Source organism: Xenopus laevis, chromosome 4L, assembly GCF_017654675.1.
Source record: "Xenopus laevis strain J_2021 chromosome 4L, Xenopus_laevis_v10.1, whole genome shotgun sequence".
Classification (NCBI taxonomy): Eukaryota; Metazoa; Chordata; class Amphibia; order Anura; family Pipidae; genus Xenopus; species Xenopus laevis.
This window is the reverse complement of record NC_054377.1, coordinates 10727960-10748690: the sequence shown is the minus strand read 5'-3', so window position 1 is coordinate 10748690 and position 20731 is coordinate 10727960. Positions and strand designations below refer to the sequence as shown.

Below are 20731 nucleotides of genomic sequence, written 5' to 3'. Positions count from 1 at the left end.
GGTGCTCATGTGCAAGAGCCCTAAAGAAAATAATGTGCTGCTGGACTTTACAGAATCATGTGCTGCAAGTCTTCATTGCGTCTGAACAAGAATCATGTGCTGACGGCCTTGATTGCTTCTTAAACAGAATCATGTGCTGCAAGCCTTGATTGCTTCTGAAACAAAATTGTGCTGCTGATTGTTTAAGAAAAGTCAAAGCTGGCAGCACACAATTCAGTTTAAGGGCTCTTACTGATGAGCGTTTTTACCTGCGTTTTTCTGCGTTCAGCCGCAGGGGAGCGCAGGAATAGACGCATTACATTTTTTCCAATGGGGCTGTACTCACACAGTCGCGTGTAGGCGCCGAACGCAGGAAAAATGCAGCATGTTGCGTCTCAAACCTGCGTTCGCCGCCTACACGCGCCTGTGTGAGTACAGCCCCATTGGAAAAAATGTAATGCGTCTATTCCTGCGCTCCCCTGCGGCTGAACGCAGAAAAACGGAACGCAGGGGAGCGCAGGTAAAAACGCTCGTCTGTAAGAGCCCTTAAACTGAATTGTGTGCTGCCAGCTTTGACTTTTCTTAAACAATCAGCAGCACAATTTTGTTTCAGAAGCAATCAAGGCTTGCAGCACATGATTCTGTTTAAGAAGCAATCAAGGCCGTCAGCACATGATTCTTGTTCAGACGCAATGAAGACTTGCAACACATGATTCTGTAAAGGCCAGTCCAGCAACACATGATTTTGTGTAAGAAGCAATCAAGGCCGGGAGCTTGTAAGAAGCCCAGGAAGAAGTGAATGTGATCCTGCCTATAAACTCCTGCATTCTCAGTAGCACACATGAGCCTGTGAGGGAGAGATCCCAGGGAGCCCTATAAATGGCGACAGAGTAAGGAGGGATCCAAACAAGTACGTTTTTAACGTATCAAATCCCAGCAATGGTTAACTGAAGAGGCACGCCTAGGATACAGAAAAGGGCCATATATTGTGATCTTCCATTGCAAAGAGGAGAAATCAATATGGCAGCTCACCAATGGTATCAATAGAAACATTCCGAAGAGGAACATCCAAAGGAACATTAAGCTGCACCCTCCATTGTTTCTTCCAAGAGAAGATCAATAACTGTTGTATACTGAACTATTAGTACAGGAGCTGCATGTTGCGCTACACTCTTAGTCACCAGAAAAACCTGTATTGGACCGGGCACTGCCCATGAGAATGAGAGAGAAGATAGAACCCAGCTCACCCCTTTGGCAAAGTAACAGAGCAAAGAGCCCAAGAGGAGAAGAGCAGAGTAACACAGAGGAGAAAGACCAAGAGGAGTTAGAATAAGGGGGATTAAAGACACAGACACACTTAATGGATACGGTGTACCTTTTTGGGACTCGTGCAGCTGAAGCTTTTCCTGATGGTCCCAGCCAAGAGCACACTTGTCCTGTCTGTCTGTCTGCACACCAAACTTGCCTCCAAACCCTTTCACATAGTCTACACACACAGAAATCCACATGCTATTAAACAGTTAATGGGAAAGGGAGGCGGAGAACCCCAGAAGATACACATTGAACATGTTCGAAGATTGCCGACAATATTCACCGCTGCTGGAATGGCATAAGAACCTTCCAACAGAGGGCGCTAAAGAAAAACCATCACACAACAAGCAGTTTATAAGCAGCTTCTTCAGCGAGTTTGAAGGCCAAAAAAATTAAAATAAAGGGAAACTTGAGGTGCCTCATACCAGAAGCTTCTATGGGATGTTTCATTCCATTACAGAATGAGTCATAGAATGATTTATGCCAATTTACTATTAGATAGCCGAATGGCCTTTTACCTAAGGAAACATTATAGACAGGGTTTAGAGATATGAACAAGATATAGAGAGATAGACAGGGTATATATATAGATATAGAGAGAGAGAGAGAGAGAGAGAGAGAGAGAGAGAGAGAGAGAGATAGATAGGGTATAGAGAGAGAGAGGGTATAGAGAGAGAGAGATAGATAGATAGACAGGGTATAGAGAGAGAGAGAGAGACAAGGTATAGAGAGAGAGAGAGACAGGGTATAGAGAGAGAGAGAGACAGGGTATAGAGAGAGAGATAGACAGGGTATAGAGAGAGAGATAGACAGGGTATAGAGAGAGAGAGATAGACAGGGTATAGAGAGAGAGAGATAGACAGGGTATAGAGAGAGAGAGATAGACAGGGTATAGAGAGAGAGAGATAGACAGGGTATAGAGAGAGAGTCAGGGTATAGAGAGAGAGACAGGGTATAGAGAGAGAGAGAGAGAGACAGGGTATAGAGAGAGAGAGAGAGAGAGAGAGAGAGAGAGAGAGAGAGAGAGACAGGGTATAGAGAGAGAGAGACAGGGTATAGAGAGAGAGAGATAGACAGGGTATAGAGAGAGAGAGATAGACAGGGTATAGAGAGAGAGAGATAGACAGGGTATAGAGAGAGAGATAGACAGGGTATAGAGAGAGAGATAGACAGGGTATAGAGAGAGAGAGATAGACAGGGTATAGAGAGAGAGAGATAGACAGGGTATAGAGAGAGAGACAGGGTATAGAGAGCGAGAGATAGACAGGGTATAGAGAGAGAGACAGGGTATAGAGAGCGAGAGAGAGACAGGGTATAGAGAGAGAGAGAGACAGGGTATAGAGAGAGAGAGATAGACAGGGTATAGAGAGAGAGAGATAGACAGGGTAGAGAGAGAGAGAGATAGACAGGGTAGAGAGAGAGAGAGATAGACAGGGTATAGAGAGAGAGACAGGGTATAGAGAGCGAGAGAGAGAGAGAGAGAGAGAGAGAGAGAGAGACAGGGTATAGAGAGAGAGAGAGAGACAGGGTATAGAGAGAGAGAGAGAGAGAGAGAGAGAGAGAGGGTATAGAGAGAGAGAGAGAGATAGACAGGGTATAGAGAGAGAGAGAGACAGGGCATAGAGAGATAGACAGGGCATAGAGAGATAGACAGGGCATAGAGAGATAGACAGGGCATAGAGAGATAGACAGGGCATAGAGAGATAGACAGGGTATAGAGAGAAAGACAGGGCATCTTCATTTCCTGGTGTTACTGGCTCCAGAAGGTAATGGATCACTGCTTATAAACAACTATCATTGTGGTTTTTCTTTAACAAAGAGCATTAGAAACATTATGTCAGAGTTAGGCAGAGCCAGATTCAGGAAAGAGACCTGGGCCCTAAGCATGGGAGGGGCCCCCCTGAGAGAAAATGCCAATGAAAGCACAAAGGACACATTACTTACTGTTAGATCTATTAGTATATACATTAGGGCTGTCAGCTGGACGCTGGGAATCCCTGATGTATACACATTCCCCCCCCTCCCCTTAGAAATGGGCTGCCCCATCCATGTCCGAGTCTGGCTCTGCAAATGAGATGGGAGTACAAGGCAGGGTGGGACACGCATGGATGTCAGAAGATTCCACTCCAAGCTCCCCCTGCTCAGCAAAGAGATCATTAGAATAACACATACGATTATTCCATAGATCAGTAGGTCTCAGGAACAGGGAATCAAGACACGTTATAAAGTAAGGTTAAAAGACACCCCCAGAGCAGGACTTTGGAGAATGTAAAGGGCAAGTAGTAACAAGGCAGCAAAAACATGTTTGGAACGGCCTGCTCTTACAGGAACAGTGGGATCTATTATACAGTACATTCTTGTCCCCTTAAATAGACAGTAAAGTTTTAATGCAAGGACGGGACATTGGATTTTACCCTATAAGTTCCCCTTGGCTGTGGATTTATATGAACATGAGGGATCAGATGATCCAGAATATATGTGGGAGTCTGTCAAAAAGCTGGCAATTGCACCTTCATTGCCTTTAAAGGGGTGGTTCACTTTTATGTTAACTTTTAGTATGTTATAGAATGGCTAATTCTAAGCAACATTAGGATTGATCTTACTTTTTTTATATAGTTTTTAAATTGTTGACTTCTTCTGAATCTTTTCAGCTTATTGTTACTTTTTATTACTCAGCTTTCTATCCAGGCTTCTCCTATTTTCCCTGTCTCTTATTCCAATCAATGCATGGTTGCTAGGGAATTTGGATCATAGCAATCAGACTGCTGACATTGCAAACTGGAGAGCTGATGAATAAAAAGCTAAATAAGTCAAAAGCCACAAATAATAAAAAATGAAAGACGGTTGCAAATTGTTTCAGAATATCCCTCTACATCATAATAAACATTAACTGAAAGGTGAACAACCCCCTTTAAGTTGACCTTTAAAGGGCCACTACACCTTCTCCTTCTCTCTAAAAATAAAGCTTCACATCAAGTTTCTAGGACGAACTGGAATAAAGAATGATTCAAAAGGATACATTTATATGGTGAGCAAAGTTTTTTTCTTTTTTTTATGCTAGGCTCTCTCCTACTCAATAATATTGAGATTATTATTATAGCATAGGTTAGGGTGCCGCCTTATTCAACAGCTTGAATTTGCTAAGTGGATACTGAACCTTTCTGTGATTCGTGCTTCTCTGTTTTTCCTTGGTAGTCAAACCCAACAGCGCTCTTGTCCACGTTCTCTTTGTCAACGCCATATTTACCACCGAAACCTTTTGAATAATCTATGAGCAAATTAAACAACATATAAGCTTGGTGGGAACACTTGGGGGGGGGGGGGGAACAGAAGCTTTGAGATATGTAGGAGCCCAGGAGTCATGGGGAAGGGGAGGCAGGGTAACATGTTAACCCTTTACTTGCCACACACACACATATATATATATAATACACAAAAGCCATGAATATCTTGTAAATTATATCCTTATAAACGGTGAGCTCTGATGTCATTTCTGTCACGACTCCCTAAAACTTGTGTATTATAATAAATAAAGTACCCCCAGTTGTAAAATATGAGGATATTAGAAGTTACCTCTGAGTTCCATGACCTGTATAAAAACACTCGGCCTTCGGCCTCGTGTTTTTATATGGTCATGAAACTCCTCGGTAACTTATAATATCCTTATATTTTACAAGAGGGGGTACTTTATTCACTATATAATACACAAAAGCCATGAATATCTTTAAATATCCTTATAAACGGTGAGTACTGATGTCATTTCTGTCACATAACTCACTGAAACATGTGTATTATATAGTGAATAAAGTACCCCCTCTTGTAAAATATAAGGATATTACAAGTTACCGAGGAGTTTCATGACCATATAAAAATACGAGGCCGAGTGTTTTTATGCAGGTCATGGAACTCCGAGGTAACTTCTAATATTGAGGGCTAAACTCAACTGTGAGTAAAGTGAACACCAATGAGGGTGTTAGAATTCGAACGGTTAATGCTATGTAGTGAAGCCAGTAGCCTGAAGATTTTGTGCAAACAAAAGCCAGCAAAGTGGAAGAACCGTCCAACATTAAAGGTCTTAGAGCCGGACCGAAAAGTTGGCCGGTTCTTTTAAATTTATTTAATAAACATGGAATTTGGACATTGGATAATACAGCCGTTTAAGGTAACACCCAGGTAGATGGCTTACACACATATACACACACACACACATATACACACACATATACACACACACATATCCTGATGAGGGTCCCTTGAGGTACCGAAACGCGTAGATGTTTATATGATTCAGTAAAGGACTTCTAACAACCTTTATGCCGTGAGTGCTTCCTTTTATTTTTGGACTTTATATGGATTGCATGCTCGGGGCACCTACCTCTGCACATACAGAAAGTTAACGGAGACATACACAGATAAATCCAGTAGGAGACACAAATACAAACCTTTCTGCGACTCATGTTTCTCAGTTTTCCCCTGGTAATCATATCCGACTGCACTCTTGTCCACACGGTCGGCCTGTACACCAAACTTCCCTCCAAAGCCAGTGGTATAATCTGTTCCACACAGGGAAAGCAAACAATACAAGCAGCCTGTTAATGAATATGTACATATATAAGCAAGGAGCTATAGAATTTCTTCCAAGCAGCACTGAAACCATTTTCAACGTATGGTTTCACAATGTAGTATATGCCTGACTGTTTAAATTCGCTGCACTTCTGGCTCTGACTACTGAAACAATGTAGCTGGGACCAGCTAAATCATTCCAGCACTAACCTTTCTGGGACTCGTGCTTTTCAGTCTTACTCTTGTAGTCAAAGCCAAGGGCACTTTTATCCACTCGATCAGCCTGGACTCCATATTTGCCCCCAAAGCCAGTGGCATAATCTGAAAGAAAACAATGCTTTAACTGTCAGGCTGTAATGGTGGTGACTGGGTGTTACAGATGAAACATAGTTTAAAACTGTGTGCTTGGGGGGGTGTTGCTGGGTCCTTATACATGTATTATATTAATACTTTCAGTTTATGTTATGGGTAAAACACAGTTGCTACAGAAAGTAGCATTTGCCGGTTTCCTGCTATTCTCTGCAATTGCCAGTTCTGACTCCTGAAAAATGTAGCAGGGCTCTTCAACAGTCCCGTGAAAGAGCATGGAAGGCATTGTGGAAATCTGGCTTCAGCAACATTGTGAAACAGCAAAAGGTCGTGAGTTTTCTCCAAAAGTAAAGACCAAAATTAAGATTAAAAATTCAAATCATTTATTAGGACATGCAGGTGACCGCCTAACGCGTTTTGTGCCTACTGGGGCACTTACTCATAGGCTAATGGTGGCCATACACGGGCAGATAAAGCTGCCGATATCGGTCGTTTGGACCAATTTGACAGCTTATCTGCCCGTGTATGGGGGCTTCCGACGGGTCTTCCCGATCGATATCTGGCCACGATATCAATCGGGAAGGTTTGATTTTTTAACCGACCATACGGCCGAACGTTCGAATTACCCCCCGATATAGCCATGCCGTTAGTGGCATATCGGGGGAAAGATCCGCTTGCTTGGCGATGTCGCCAAACAAGCGGATCTTTGAGTCTATGGCCAGTTTAAGGATCCTAAGCATAGGATAAGTGTATGAGTAAGTGCCCCAGTAGGCACGAAACGCGTTAGGCAGTCACCTGTATGTCCTAATAAATTATATGAATTTTTAATCTTAATGTTAGTCTTTTCTTTTGGAGAAAACTCACAACCTTTTGCTGTTTCTGATTTTTTGCAGCCATGGACTCGGGTGAACTGAGAGTATTTTTCTCCCTTCATTAATTATTTTTTGATACATCCTTTCTGATTAATAATGGTACAGTTACTGGCACTGCGCACCAATTTATTTAATATTGTGCCACAAGTTTCAGCTACATTGCTGCAAGGATCAGAACCAACCAGAACCAGCAGTGCAGAAAGAGGCTGCGCCACTAAACAACAAAAAATGATGGATTTCCCCTGTAAGAGAAATGGGCAAATCAAGCACTTTCAAAGGGTCACTGGATTGAATGTCACAGATCTCTTTATACAGAATTTTCACTTTGGCCACTAGGTTTCTAAATAACGAATATCATGTCACATGTTATTTTTAACCCCCTAGGTTACATCTAGTTAGAATGTATTTCTTAATAAATATCTTTTTTTAGTAAACTCTTCCTTGTACTTCAATAATTTACATACACAGGTTTAGGGAGTAACTCATTTATGATGTCGTTCCTACCCGTACTTTATATGGTACTTAGTCTGCCCCATTTTGAAGATAATAAAACTCTCCTTGTATAAGAATTTTATAAGCTAGATAAATCTGTTTATGTCGTTTATCATTGTGAACAGGGCCTAGATCTATCTGTTATTGAATTTTGTTATATGACTGACTAATCCCTGTTTTTATACCTTAGTTTATTTTATAATTTATCTTTGTTTATAAATTGAATGTAGTGTCTGTCTTTATAAAGCTTTTCTTGATAAAGTTTTTGTTCATTTGGATTAACCTCGCAATTAGAGCACCAAGATGGCGCTTAAGCTGCCTATATTATCTTGTATACAATGATGTCACATCAAGAAGCTCCAATCACAATGCTCTATGATACCTCGTTTACTTGGTTGCATTATACTCAATTCTAATTGGTTGGATTTAAATAAGCCATGGGAAGTGTGAATATCTAGCCTATGATTAAGTATCTGAGAGATATGAAACGCGTAAGGTGGTGAGGTTGTATCCTTGAGTTCTACAATAAACTACTTTATGTTTTGACAAGCCTGCCTGGAAGACTGGTCTCTGCTAGTGCCTGCCCTTTTTCTTTATACGGTGGTCCACTACCTAAGCTGAGGGTTCAGGGCGGTGCACCTCTCTTCTAAACTGGTGGGTTCTACAAGCACCTAAGATTTCTTCGACTTTTGTACTGTGACTACTATCAAAAATAGTGTGTGATTTATATCTCTTTATACAGAAGATAGGTTCATTTATGCAGTTGGGAGCCCTGGTTGTGCATCACAATAGAAGTGCAAAAGGTTCATTGCCCATGAGTATGTGGGCAAGAGTAACCCTTTAGCTGCTTTTGGGTGTATCTAGAAAGCCACTCTCCCTAAAACTTACCCTGCAGCCACTCAAGCCCCCCCAACTCAACCAGATAGAACTTGCATCATACCAGGCATTTATTTACAAAAGGACAGAGACCATTGTGTGGCAAAGTATGGGATTTGAGTACAAGATGTGCTCACCTTTCTGGGATGCATGTTTTTCTGTCTTCCCCTTGTATTCAAAGTTCACAGCAGACTGTAAGACATGAAGTTTGTAAGACACATTACCAGCCTAGGAGGCAAGCGGAACATCTCACGTGGGACGTTTACCTCTATTTATGGAATGTACTGAAGGGAGAACAACTCTGTGACATTAGCGCTGCCCTATACCCTTTAATACGTGCACAGCAGCCCTAGTCTCCATGCATCAGTGTATGACATCAGTGTTTTAATAGTGTGCTTCTTTTAATAAGGACAAAATTATACCTGACCTAATTCCATAAATATGGGTGTGTGTGATGCCCAAGAGAAAAATGCAGGTTTCAAGATCACGGTGGCATCCCAATGGTTACAGGAGAAAGAAGGATATATAATATATATATTCAAAAACGATATTCAAAAACGGTAAAAGGCAGGTTTATTGCAGTGTCCTGCAGGTTACAATTGCCTTACCCTTTTTGGGAGTAAATCCCTTAACCATTGGCCTATTAAGCCTATGATTAAGGGATTCATTCCTAAAACGCGTGAGGCGATTTTTACCTGCCTTTTACAGCCTATGATTAAGGGATTAACTCCCGAAATGCGTAAGGCGATTTTTACCGACAGGACACTGCAAGAAACCTGCCTTTTACCTTTTTTGAATATGTGCAGACAGTGGGGACGCTGTGGACTGAGCACACGGCCATCTATTTGAAAATTATGTTGTTGTTTTTTTAAATAACCTGTTGAAAGTTTCCCAGTGGCACTCATTACTTTTGGACTATTATCGATATTATTGGAGTAGCACCTGGGTATTTCGTCAAATTCAGTGTAGTGCGGATAAACAAAGTTCTTTCTTGGGTGGGCCGACCTAATAACCGCAGGTTCGGGCCGACCCAATAACCGCAGGTTCGGGCCGACCCAATAACCGCAGGTTCAGGCCGACCCGATAACCGCAGGTTCGGCCGGCCTCGCAGGCTTCGTCACGGGTGGCAGCTTCTGGGATCGTCTTTTATAGACGATGCACCTGCTCGCCATGCCCCTTTTGTGATGTCATCGGCGAGGCGGGTCAAAAAAAGGAACCCGTAAGTGCGGATGCCAGCGGGCCAAGGTCGGGGAAATCCCGACACGCACATCACTAGTCAGGTGATCCCACTGGTGGCCAATAAAAGGGCAACCAAGTTTGGGAGTTTTAACCTTGAAAGCAGCAAGTAAGTTGCAGGTAAAACTTAGTCCGTGTAAAAAATATATAATAAAGTAATAGAATTCTTAATGAACCAGATGCAATTTGAGTGTAGGACTGGCCAGATATGGGATGACTGATGTAGTTGGCCAGCATAAATATATTGCAATATATGGACAAACAATCCCTGTTTTGTTTAAAGGGTAAGGCATTTTTTTAGTAGCTTAAAGGGGTTGTTTACCTTCCATACACTTTTTCCAGTTCAGTTGTTTTCAACATTGTTCGACATAAACAACAACTTTTTTAAATTGCTATCCATCTTTTATTTTTTACAGTTTTCCCCAAATTTATACAATTTAATGTTCCGGTCTCTAGTGTTTCAGTCTGGAAGCTGTGATCCAGGCGCATCTGAACTGTTACAATTTGCTACATTTAGTTGAAACACTACATTAAATACATTTCTCAGCAGTATCTGCGGAATATCAGCAACTATTGTATCAATTCTAAGGGTCAGGCCACACAGGGCGTTTTGGGGAGATTTGGTCGCCTGGCGACTAATCGGCTCGTTTTTGCTGCGACCAATATCCCCAAACACCTTCCCCAAATCTCTCGCCGGATAAAATGAAAAAATACGTCGCTAATCACACGCAACGGTTCGTTTTCCGAAGTCGCCCAGGAAACTTCGGGCGACTTCGGAAAACGAATCGCCGCGTGTGAATAGCGCCGGTGTTTTTTTCATTTTAGTCGGCGCAGATTCAGGGAAGGCGTTTGGGGAAATTGGTCGCCGCAAAAACAAGGCGATTAGTCGCCAGGCGACCAAATCTCCCCAAAACGACCTGTGTGGCCTGACCCTAACAGCGGTCTGTAATGAAACCCAGAGATTCTGCTCAGCAGGGACAAAGATAAGAAATGTATCATCTAAATGTATAACAGATTACAGGGTCGGCGACCCTCGTTCCCAGAGCTGCTTCAGAAGGTGAGAAATGACACTACAAATAGGGAGGGTCACAAATAGAAAATAGAAAGTAATTGGAAAAAGTATTTATTTCTGGTGAACTATCTGAAATCAACTGAACTGGAAACTGGTAAGTGTTTGAAGGTAAACAACCCCTTTAAGGCATAAGATGTCTCAACGTCCTAAATATATTGATAATGGGGTGAGTGCAGAGGACTTCTTGTATTTGTCTATATAAAAGTGTAAATGTATTAATAAACCACAAATTCCGGCATCCCACTCAAGAATGATAGGAGGTGCTGGGAGTTGTAGTTAAAGGGTAATGGCACATCTGGCTGTTTCTTGGCATACACAGAAATGCCGGTGGAGAAGAAGCCGATCCAAGTGGATCCCCACCCTGACCTATAAAAGGGAAACAAGCTATTATTGGCATGAGCTTACCTGATCCACTCTGTCGGTCTGAACCCCAAACTTTCCTCCAAAGCCCTTTGTGGAATCCAGCTGTGAGCAGTGTTTGGAGAGCTTGGTCTGATATTCATGGCCGACAGCCGACTAAGAAAAGAGGGGAAACGTTTAGTTGTAATGGCAACAGAAATAAAGCAAAGAAAAAAAAAAGAGAAGGATAATGTCCAATTATAAATAGTGGGCACTTTATCTTTTGAAACTACAAAACTAAATGATGTAGTGCACGTGTTTGCCTAGGGGGATGCAGAGACTTCCTGGGAAAATTAATAGATGGCAGCAGGATATTCGGAAAGAAAATACACCAAGACTGTATGTTTTTAAAGAGAAGAGAAGCACTGACCGGGGTAACATGTTAGCTATTAAAGGGATATTGCCATGGGAAAAATCTTTTTTTTTTTCAAAATGAATCAGTTAATAGTGCTGCTCCAGCAGAATTCTGCACTGAAATCCATTTCTCAAAAGAGCAAACTGATTTTTTTATATTCAATGTTGAAATCTGACATGGGGCTGGACATATTGTCAATTTCCCAGCTGCCCCCAGTCATGTGACTTGTGCTCTGATAAACTTCAATCACTCTTTACTGCTGTACTGCAAGTTGGAGTGATATCATCCCCTCCCTTTTTCCCCCCAGCAGCCAAACAAAAGAACAATGGGAAGGTAACCAGATAACAGCTCCCTAAGATAACAGCTGCCTGGTAGATCTAAGAACAACACTAACAATAGTTAAAACCCATGTCCCACTGAGACACATTCAGTTACATTGAGAAGGAAAAACTGCAGCCTGCCAGAAAGCATTTCTCTCCTAAAGTGCAGGCAGAAGTCACATGACCAGGGGCAGCTGGGAAATTGACAAAATGTCTAGCCCCATGTCAGATTTCAAAATTGAATATAAAAAATTCTGTTTGCTCTTTTGAGAAATGGATTTCTGTGCAGAATTCTGCTGGAGCAGCACTATTAACTGATTCATTTTGAAAAATGTTTTTTTCCCATGACAGTATCCCTTTAACATCACTGGGGATTGCCCAACAAACTAGAACTCCCCTGTGATTTTTTAGCTTTTCTTCTCCTTTAAACTAAAAGTAAAAAAAAAAAAAAAAAGTGAACTAAAATACCCAAACCATGTCCTACTCTAGAATAATGATTTGTGAGTGCAGTGCCCCTTTAAATACATGAAGAGAGACCCAGTCAGTGACTTGCACTCTGGGTGCTATTAAATACAAACGCTGATATGACTTGGCAGTGCATCTGACAGTCACATAAGGAGGCAGTCAGCGGGATGTCGGTTTCGTTTGCCAGAGCAGACTTGGAAAGGGAGCTGATTGCACTCAGCGCTTCCTGTTTCCTACACACACACAAAGAGAGATGCATGGTGCCGACTGATAAACTGGCACTGCAGTTGGCTCATTATGCTGGAAATTAGCCGTCAGCTCCTGCGCTGGCCTTCTTATTCCATGACCATTCCTTGGCTGGGCACCAACAGTGTGTGTTTGGCCTCTTCAACCTCCTACTCTTAACAGAAACAAAAGCCAGCACAGATAACGCAGCCACTACAGTATTCCGGAGCTGCCGAACAGCAACGAGGGCCTCAAGTATCAACTACTTTGCTCTTACCGAAGAGGATCAAGCAATGTAATTGCAGCCCTCTGTGTATATAATGGGACAGACTATGAAGCCCTTAAAGGAATTGCTCAGTGTAAAAATAAAACTGGGTAAATAGATAGAAAAAAATGTATCTAATATAGTTAGTCAGCCAAAAATGTAATGTTAAAAGGCTGGAGTGACTGGATGTCCAACATTTTTACTTTTCAGCTCTCTTGGTTTCCATTGATTGGTTACCAGGCAGTAACCAGTGACTTGAGGGAGGGCCATATGAGTCATAACTGTTTGTTTTGAATATGAGCTGAATGCTGAGCATCAATTGCAAACTCACTGAACAGTTATGTCCCACGTGGCCCCCCTTATAGTCACTGACTAACTCAGTGTTAGAGAGCTGAAAAGCAGGAAGTAGTGTTCTGGTTATTATGTTACACATCCAGTCACTCCAGCCTTTATACATTACATTTTTGGCTAACTAAAACATTTTAGTCAGATTTTATTTTTACACTGAACTGTTCCTTTAAAGGGATTCTGTCCTGATTTTTAGGATGTTGTTTTTATTTCTAAATGACACTGTTTAAAATTTCATTCCTGAACCAGCAAGTGTATTTAGTTGTAATATTGGTGTGTAGGTGCATCTCAGGTCATTTTGCCTGGTCATGTGCTTTCAGAAAGAGTCAGCACTTTAGGATGGAACTGCTTTCTGGCAGGCTGTTGTTTCTCCTATTCAATGTAACTGAATGTGTCGCAGTGGGACCTGGATTTTACTATTGAGCGCTGTTTTTAGATCTACCAGGCAGCTGTTATCTTGTGTTAGGGAGCTGCTATCTGGTTACCTTCCCATTGTTCTGTTGTTAGGCTGCTGGGGGGGGGGGGTGATATCACTCCAACTTGCAGTACAGCAGGAAAAAGAGTGTCTGAAGTTTTTCAGAGCACAAGTCACATGACTGGGACAGCTGGGAAACTGACAATATGTCTAGCCCCATGTCAGATTTCAAAATTAAATATAAAAAAAAAAATCTGTTTGGTCTTTTGAGAAATGGATTTCAGTGCAGAATAATGCTGGAGCAGCACTATTAACTGATGTGTTTTAAAAAACATTTTTTCCCCATGATAGTATCCCTTTAAGTCTTGCTTGCAGGCTACAACTAGAAAAAGGGGCCTTGTTCATAAAAAGCAATTTCTAGAGCACAAAGGGGAGCAAAATCATCCCTCTTAGAGCTCAGCTACAGAATCTAGAGTTTTTTTTAAGTGCATTTGCTAATGAACTTAGCAAACGAGGCCCAGGTTTACTTATAGAGGAGAGGCATTGCATGGAGTTGGAATAAAGGTTAGTCCCAGAGCCCACGCCTGGTTAATAAATCACAGACATTCCAAGCTCCTAGACAAAAAAAAAAAATGACCACCTGCAGGCAGCCATATCAAACTTAAAGGGGTGGTTCAACTCTAAGGTTACTTTTATTATGTTATAGAACGACCAATTCGAAGCAACATTTTAATTGGTTTTCATTTTATTTTGTTGTTGTTGCTTTTTATTACTAATCCTTCTATTCAGACGCTCGCCTATTCATATTCCAGTCTCTTATTCAAATCAGTGCATGGTTGCCAGGGGAATTTGGGCCCTAGTTACCAGATTGCTTAAAATGCAAAATGAAGAGCTGCTGAATAAAAAGCTAAATAACTCAAAAACCTTCAATAATAAAAAATTAAAACCAATTACAAATTTTCTCAGAATGTCACTCTCTACATGACACTAAAAGTTATCCCAAAGGTGAACAACCACTTTAAATGACGTGGAGTTTTACGTAACCTGGGCCAAAGCTAATCATGAATATATTAATTAAATTGGTCTCTTTGTATTTTAGGCTGCTGTCATTCTTTTGCATTTATCCATGGCAGGGAGCTGCCACACTGCTTGGCAGGCGAGGGTACTAAATGAATGTCTGTAACCATGCTATGAAACTACTCACCCTATCCATGCGATCCTTCTCCACACCGAACTTCCCTCCGTAGCCATGAGACGCTTTAGGCCCGGTCTCTAACTCCTTCTCCTTTATTTCCTGATGTTCATGAGACACATTATCCCGCAACTGATGGATACTAAACAAGAACCACAAACATGTCAGTATTACAACACCATGTAACCACTCGCCAAAAGTAACCACTTCTCCTTAGAATTCTCACTTGAGTACTGGTGATATGGGAGAGAGGCTGTCCCTCTAGTAGCCATTTCTTCCTCTGAGCTTTAAAGGAACAGTAACAACAAAGAATTTAAGTATTTTAAAGTAATGAACATATCATGTAGTGTTGCCCTGCATTGGTAAAACTGGTGTGTTTGCTTCAGAAACACTACTATAGTTCATATAAACAAGCTGCTGTGTAGCAATGGCGGAAACTGAAAAAAGGCTATATGGCACAGGTTAAATAGAGGATAACAGATAACACCATTATGTTCTACAGAGCTTATATGCGGTGTAACCTGAGCCTTTTACCCTTTAAATGGCTGCCTACTGTCTACTGTGTATCCTGTGCTTGAATGGCTGCCCCCATGGCTACACTGCAGCTTGTTTATATAAACTATAGTAGTACTTATCTGTTATCTACTGTGTATCCTGTGCTTGAATGGCTGCCCCCATGGCTACACAGCAGCTTGTTTATATAAACTATAGTAGTACTTATCTGTTATCTACTGTTTCCTGTGCTTGAATGGCTGCCCCCATGGCTACACAGCAGCTTGTTTATATAAACTATAGTAGTACTTATCTTTTATCTACTGTGTATCCTGTGCTTGAATGGCTGCCCCCATGGCTACACTGCAGCTTGTTTATATAAACTATAGTAGTACTTATCTGTTATCTACTGTGTATCCTGTGCTTGAATGGCTGCCCCCATGGCTACACTGCAGCTTGTTTATATAAACTATAGTAGTCCTTATCTGTTATCTACTGTGTATCCTGTGCTTGAATGGCTGCCCCCATGGCTACACAGCATCTTGTTTATATAAACTATAGTAGTCCTTATCTGTTATCTACTGTGTATCCTGTGCTTGAATGCCTGCCCCATGGCTACACAGCAGCTTGTTTATATAAACTATAGTAGTAGTACTTATCTGTTATCTACTGTGTATCCTGTGTTTGAATGGCTGCCCCCATGGCTACACAGCAGCTTGTTTATATAAACTATAGTAGTGTTTCTGAAGCAAACACACCAGTTGTATCAGTGCAGGGCAACACTACATTATGTAAGTATATTTTATTTGTATAGCGCTCCTTGAGGGCAAAGCACTATACTTCAGTCATTCCTTTAACACTTTCATTTTTTTGTGTTACTGTTCCTTTAATGTCATAAAGCTTAGTCATGTACAACAGCCTGATAGCAATAAAATCATTGGGAAAGCATCAGATGTAGGCTTTACTCATCACCAATGGATACTTGTGATATTGTTGCACAATATATTTAAATGTCTAGGAACAGTGGGCATCTGAGCAATGACTTATAAATCAAGAAAGTGTGTGACTTACTTGATGTGTTCTTGATGTCCAGACCCCTCCACAGTTTTCGCTCCCCATCTCTGTTCTTTCTCATTTATATCATTCTGCCCAAAAAAAAAAAAAAAAAACAAACAAAAGAAAAAAAAAAGCCTTAGTTTCCATCTTGCTGCAATGCTTCTAACTACCACAAAGACTTAAAGGGATTCTGTCATGATTTTTATGTAGTTTTTATTTCTAAATGACACTGTTTTCACTGCAAATAATTCACTCTACAATATAAAATGTCATTCCTGAACCAGCAAGTGTATTTAGTTGTAATATTGGTGTGTAGGTGCATCTCAGGTCATTTTGCCTGGTCATGTGCTTTCAGAAAGAGCCAGCACTTTAGGATGGAACTGCTTTCTGGCAGGCTGTTGTTTCTCCTACTCAATGTAACTGAATGTGTCTCAGTGGGACCTCGATTTTACTATTGAGTGCTGTTCTTAGATCTACCAAACAGCTGTTATCTTGTGTTAGGGAGCTGCTATCTGGTTACCTTCCCATTGTTCTGTTGTTTGGCTGCTGGGGAGGAAAGGGAGGGGGTGATATCACTCCAACTTGCAGTACAGCAGTAAGTGTATCAGAGCACAAATCACGTGACTGGGGGCAGCTGGGATCTACCAGGCAGCTGTTATCTTGTGTTTGGGAGCTGCTATCTGGTTACCTTCCCATTGTTCTTTTGTTTGGCTGCTGAGGGGGGGGATGATATCACTCCAACTTGCAGTACAGCAGTAAAAAGAGTGTCTGAAGTTTATCAGAGCACAAGTCACATGACTGGGACAGCTGGGAAACTGACAATATGTCTAGCCCCATGTCAGATTTCAAAATTGAATATAAAAAAATCTGTTAAAAATCTGTTTTCATGTTAAATGGATACTGTCATGGGAAAAAAATTTTTTTCCAAAATGAATCAGTTAATAGTGCTGCTCCAGCAGAATTTTGCACTGTAATCCATTTCTCTAAAGAGCAAACAGATTTTTTTATATACAATTTTGAAATCTGACATGGGGCTAGACATATTGTCAATTTCCCAGCTGCCCACAGTCATGTGACTTGTGCTCTGATAAACTTCAATCACTCTTTACTGCTGTACTGCAAGTTGGAGTGATATCAACCCCCTCCCTTTTCTCCCCCAGCAGCCAAACAAAAGAACAATGGGAAGGTAACCAGATAACAGCTCCCTAACACAAGATAACAGCTGCCTGGTAGATCTAAGAACAACACTCAATAGTGAAAACCCATGTCTCACTGAGACACATTCAGTTACATTGAGAAGGAAAAACAGCAGCCTGCCAGAAAGCATTTCTCTCCTAAAGTGCAGGCACAAGTCACATGACCAGGGGCAGCTGGGAAATTGACAAAATGTCTAGCCCCATGTCAAATTTCAAAATTGGATATAAAAAAAAAATCTGTTTGCTCTTTTGAGAAATGGATTTCAGTGCAGAATTCTGCTGGAGCAGCACTATTAACTGATTTTTGGAAAAAAAACTTTTATAAAAAAAGTGGTTCACCTTCCAAATACTTTTTTCAATTCAGTTGTTTTTAGATTGTTCCCCAGAAATAAAGACTTTTTTCAATTACTTTCCATTATTTATTTTTTTATGTTTTTTTCCCAAAATCTACGTTTAAAGTTGAATGTCCGTTTCTCTGGTGTTTGAGTCTGGCAGCTCAGTAATTCAGGTGCAGATTCTGAACTGTTACAATATTACAACATTGAGTTGATCCATTTCTCAGCAGCATCTCTGGAGTATTAGCAACTATTGTATCAATTCTAACAGCTGCCTGTAATGAAACCCAGAGATTCTACTCAGCAGGGACAAAGATAAGAAATGTATCAACTAAATGTATCAATTTAGAACAGTTTACAGGGTCGGCGACCCCCCCTCCCAGAGCTGCTTCAGAAGGCGAAAAATTACACTTTACACTTCAATATTAGAATAACAGTGACACATAGAAAATAGAAAGTCATTGGAAAAAGTCATTATTTCTGGTGATCTATCTGAAACCAACCCCTTGAAGGTCAATGATCAATGGAACTCCTTGGTGACCCAATTAGGAATGCACCAAATCCAGGATTCTGCGTTTTTTAGCAAAATTTGGCCGAATCCAAGTGCCTGGCCAAACTGAAGCCGAATCCAAAAACATTATGCGACTTATCGTCACACAATCAAGAAAGTCAAAACTTTTTTAACCTCCTTTTTTTTCCCTAATTTACATATGCAAATTCGGGTTCAGATTCAGTTTGGTGTTCGGATGTATTTTTCACAAAATATTTGGCCGAATACTAAAATAGTGGATTCTGTACATCCCTGCTTCTGGTTGCTAGAGTCCAAATTCCCCTAGCAACCATGCACTGATTTAAATAAGAGACTGGGGTATGAATAGAAAGATGAATAATAAAAAAAGTAGCAATAATAATACATTTGTAGCCTTACAGAGTATGTGTTTTTTAGATGGGGTCAGTGACCCCCCCCCCCCATTTGAAATCTGGAAAAAGTCATAAGAAGGCAAATAATGCAAAAACTATATTAAAAAAAATAAATAAATAATGAATAGTTGCTTTGTATTGGCTATTCTATAAAATACTAAAAGTTAACTTAAAGGTGAACCACCCCTTTAAGCATGATTTGGGGGTAATATTCCAGAACCATGAAGGGGAAACAGACATAAGCGATTGGCAGAGGGCAGTTTACATGAGCCCTGAGGTCATTTCAAAGATGGCTGCCCATTAGAAGGGATGATCCCACCATATAGGCCTTTCTACTTACCACAAAATCTGGATCAGTCTCCCAGTCGTCTGTCTCATCAGTGGAGATGGAGAGAGAGTGCCCAGCGGCGGATTTCCACATCTGGAAGAAATAAAATCCATCTTCAATAACTTTATATATATATATATATATATATATATATATATATTTTTTTTTTTTTTTTTTGTTATTTTATTTTGTATCGGTTGTATAAAAAAAATATATTTACATGTATTTGTTTTCCATTGGGTCAAAACAGATCTCAAACCCCTCTTAAATACCCTGCTACATCTAGATAAGGCAGAATAAAGTCAAAGAGTCTAACCTGCTTATTATTACAAAGCACAGTGGGTGGAACACATTGAAGGGGTTGTTCACCTTTACTTAACGTTTAGGGCTGGGACACACTGGGCGATTTGGGGAGATTTAGTCGCCTGGCGACTAATCGCCGCGACTTTCCACGACCAATCTTCCCCGAATGCCTCCCCTCGCTCTGCGCCTGGCTAAAATGAAAAATCGCCTGCGCTAATCACACGCGGCGATTCGTTTTTCGAAGTCGCCCGAAGTTTCCTCGTGAGGCAACTTCGGGCGACTTCGGAAAACGAATCGCCGCGTGTGATTAGCACAGGCGATTTTTCATTTTAGCCAGGCGCAGAGTGAGGGGAGGCATTCGGGGAGAAAAGTCGCGGCGATTAGTCGCCAGGCGACTAAATCTCCCCAAATCGCCCAGTGTGTCCCAGCCCTTAGTATGATGTAGAGAAGGATATTCTGAGACAATTTGCAATTGGTTTTCATTTTTCATTACTTGTGGTTTTCGAGTTAATTAACTTTTTATTCAGTTTGCAATTTCACATTGCTATTGTCCACATTACCCTAGCAACCATGCATTGATCTGAATAAGAGACTGCAATATGAATAGGAGAGCATCTGAACAGAAAGAGGAGTAATAAAAAGTAGAAACAACAATACATTTGAAGCCTTACAGAGCATTTGTTTTTTAGATGGGGTCAACAGCTTGTTTATATAAACTATAGTAGTACTTATCTGTTATCTACTGTGTATCCTGTGCTTGAATGGCTGCCCCATGGCTACACAGCAGCTTGTTTATAAAAACTATAGTAGTACTTATGTTATCTACTGTGTATCCTGTGCTTGAATGGCTGCCCCCATGGCTACACAACAGCTTGTTTATATAAACTATAGTAGTACTTATCTGTTATCTACTGTGTATCCTGTGCTTGAATAGCTGCCCCACGGCTAAACATCAGCTTATTTATATAAACTATAGTAGTACTTATCTGTTATCTACTGTGTATCCTGTGCTTGAATGGCTGCCCCCATGGCTACACAGCAGCTTATTTATATAAACTATAGTAGTACTTATCTGTTATCTACTGTGTATCCTGTGCTTGAATGGCTGCCCCCATGGCTACACAGCAGCTTGTTTATATAAACTATAGTAGTACTTATCTGTTATCTACTGTGTATCCTGTGCTTGAATGGCTGCCCCCATGGCTACACAGCAGCTTGTTTATATAAACTATAGTAGTACTTATCTGTTATCTACTGTGTATCCTGTGCTTGAATGGCTGCCCCCATGGCTACACAACAGCTTGTTTATATAAACTATAGTAGTACTTATCTGTTATCTACTGTGTATCCTGTGCTTGAATAGCTGCCCCACGGCTAAACATCAGCTTATTTATATAAACTATAGT

At 40.9% G+C, this 20731-nt stretch overlaps 1 protein-coding gene across 1 annotated transcript in view; it reads right to left on the bottom strand.

The window, feature by feature from the left end:
• Positions 1-20731, bottom strand: part of cttn.L (cortactin L homeolog) — a gene marked incomplete in the record, with an annotated part of 32628 nt that overhangs the window by 7280 nt on the left and 4617 nt on the right. Inside the window, 9 exon segments of the mRNA NM_001092402.1 lie at positions 1355-1465; positions 4448-4558; positions 5733-5843; positions 6064-6174; positions 8540-8594; positions 11116-11226; positions 14707-14836; positions 16258-16331; positions 19035-19115. Of these exon segments, the coding sequence (NP_001085871.1) occupies positions 1355-1465; positions 4448-4558; positions 5733-5843; positions 6064-6174; positions 8540-8594; positions 11116-11226; positions 14707-14836; positions 16258-16331; positions 19035-19115 (895 nt within the window).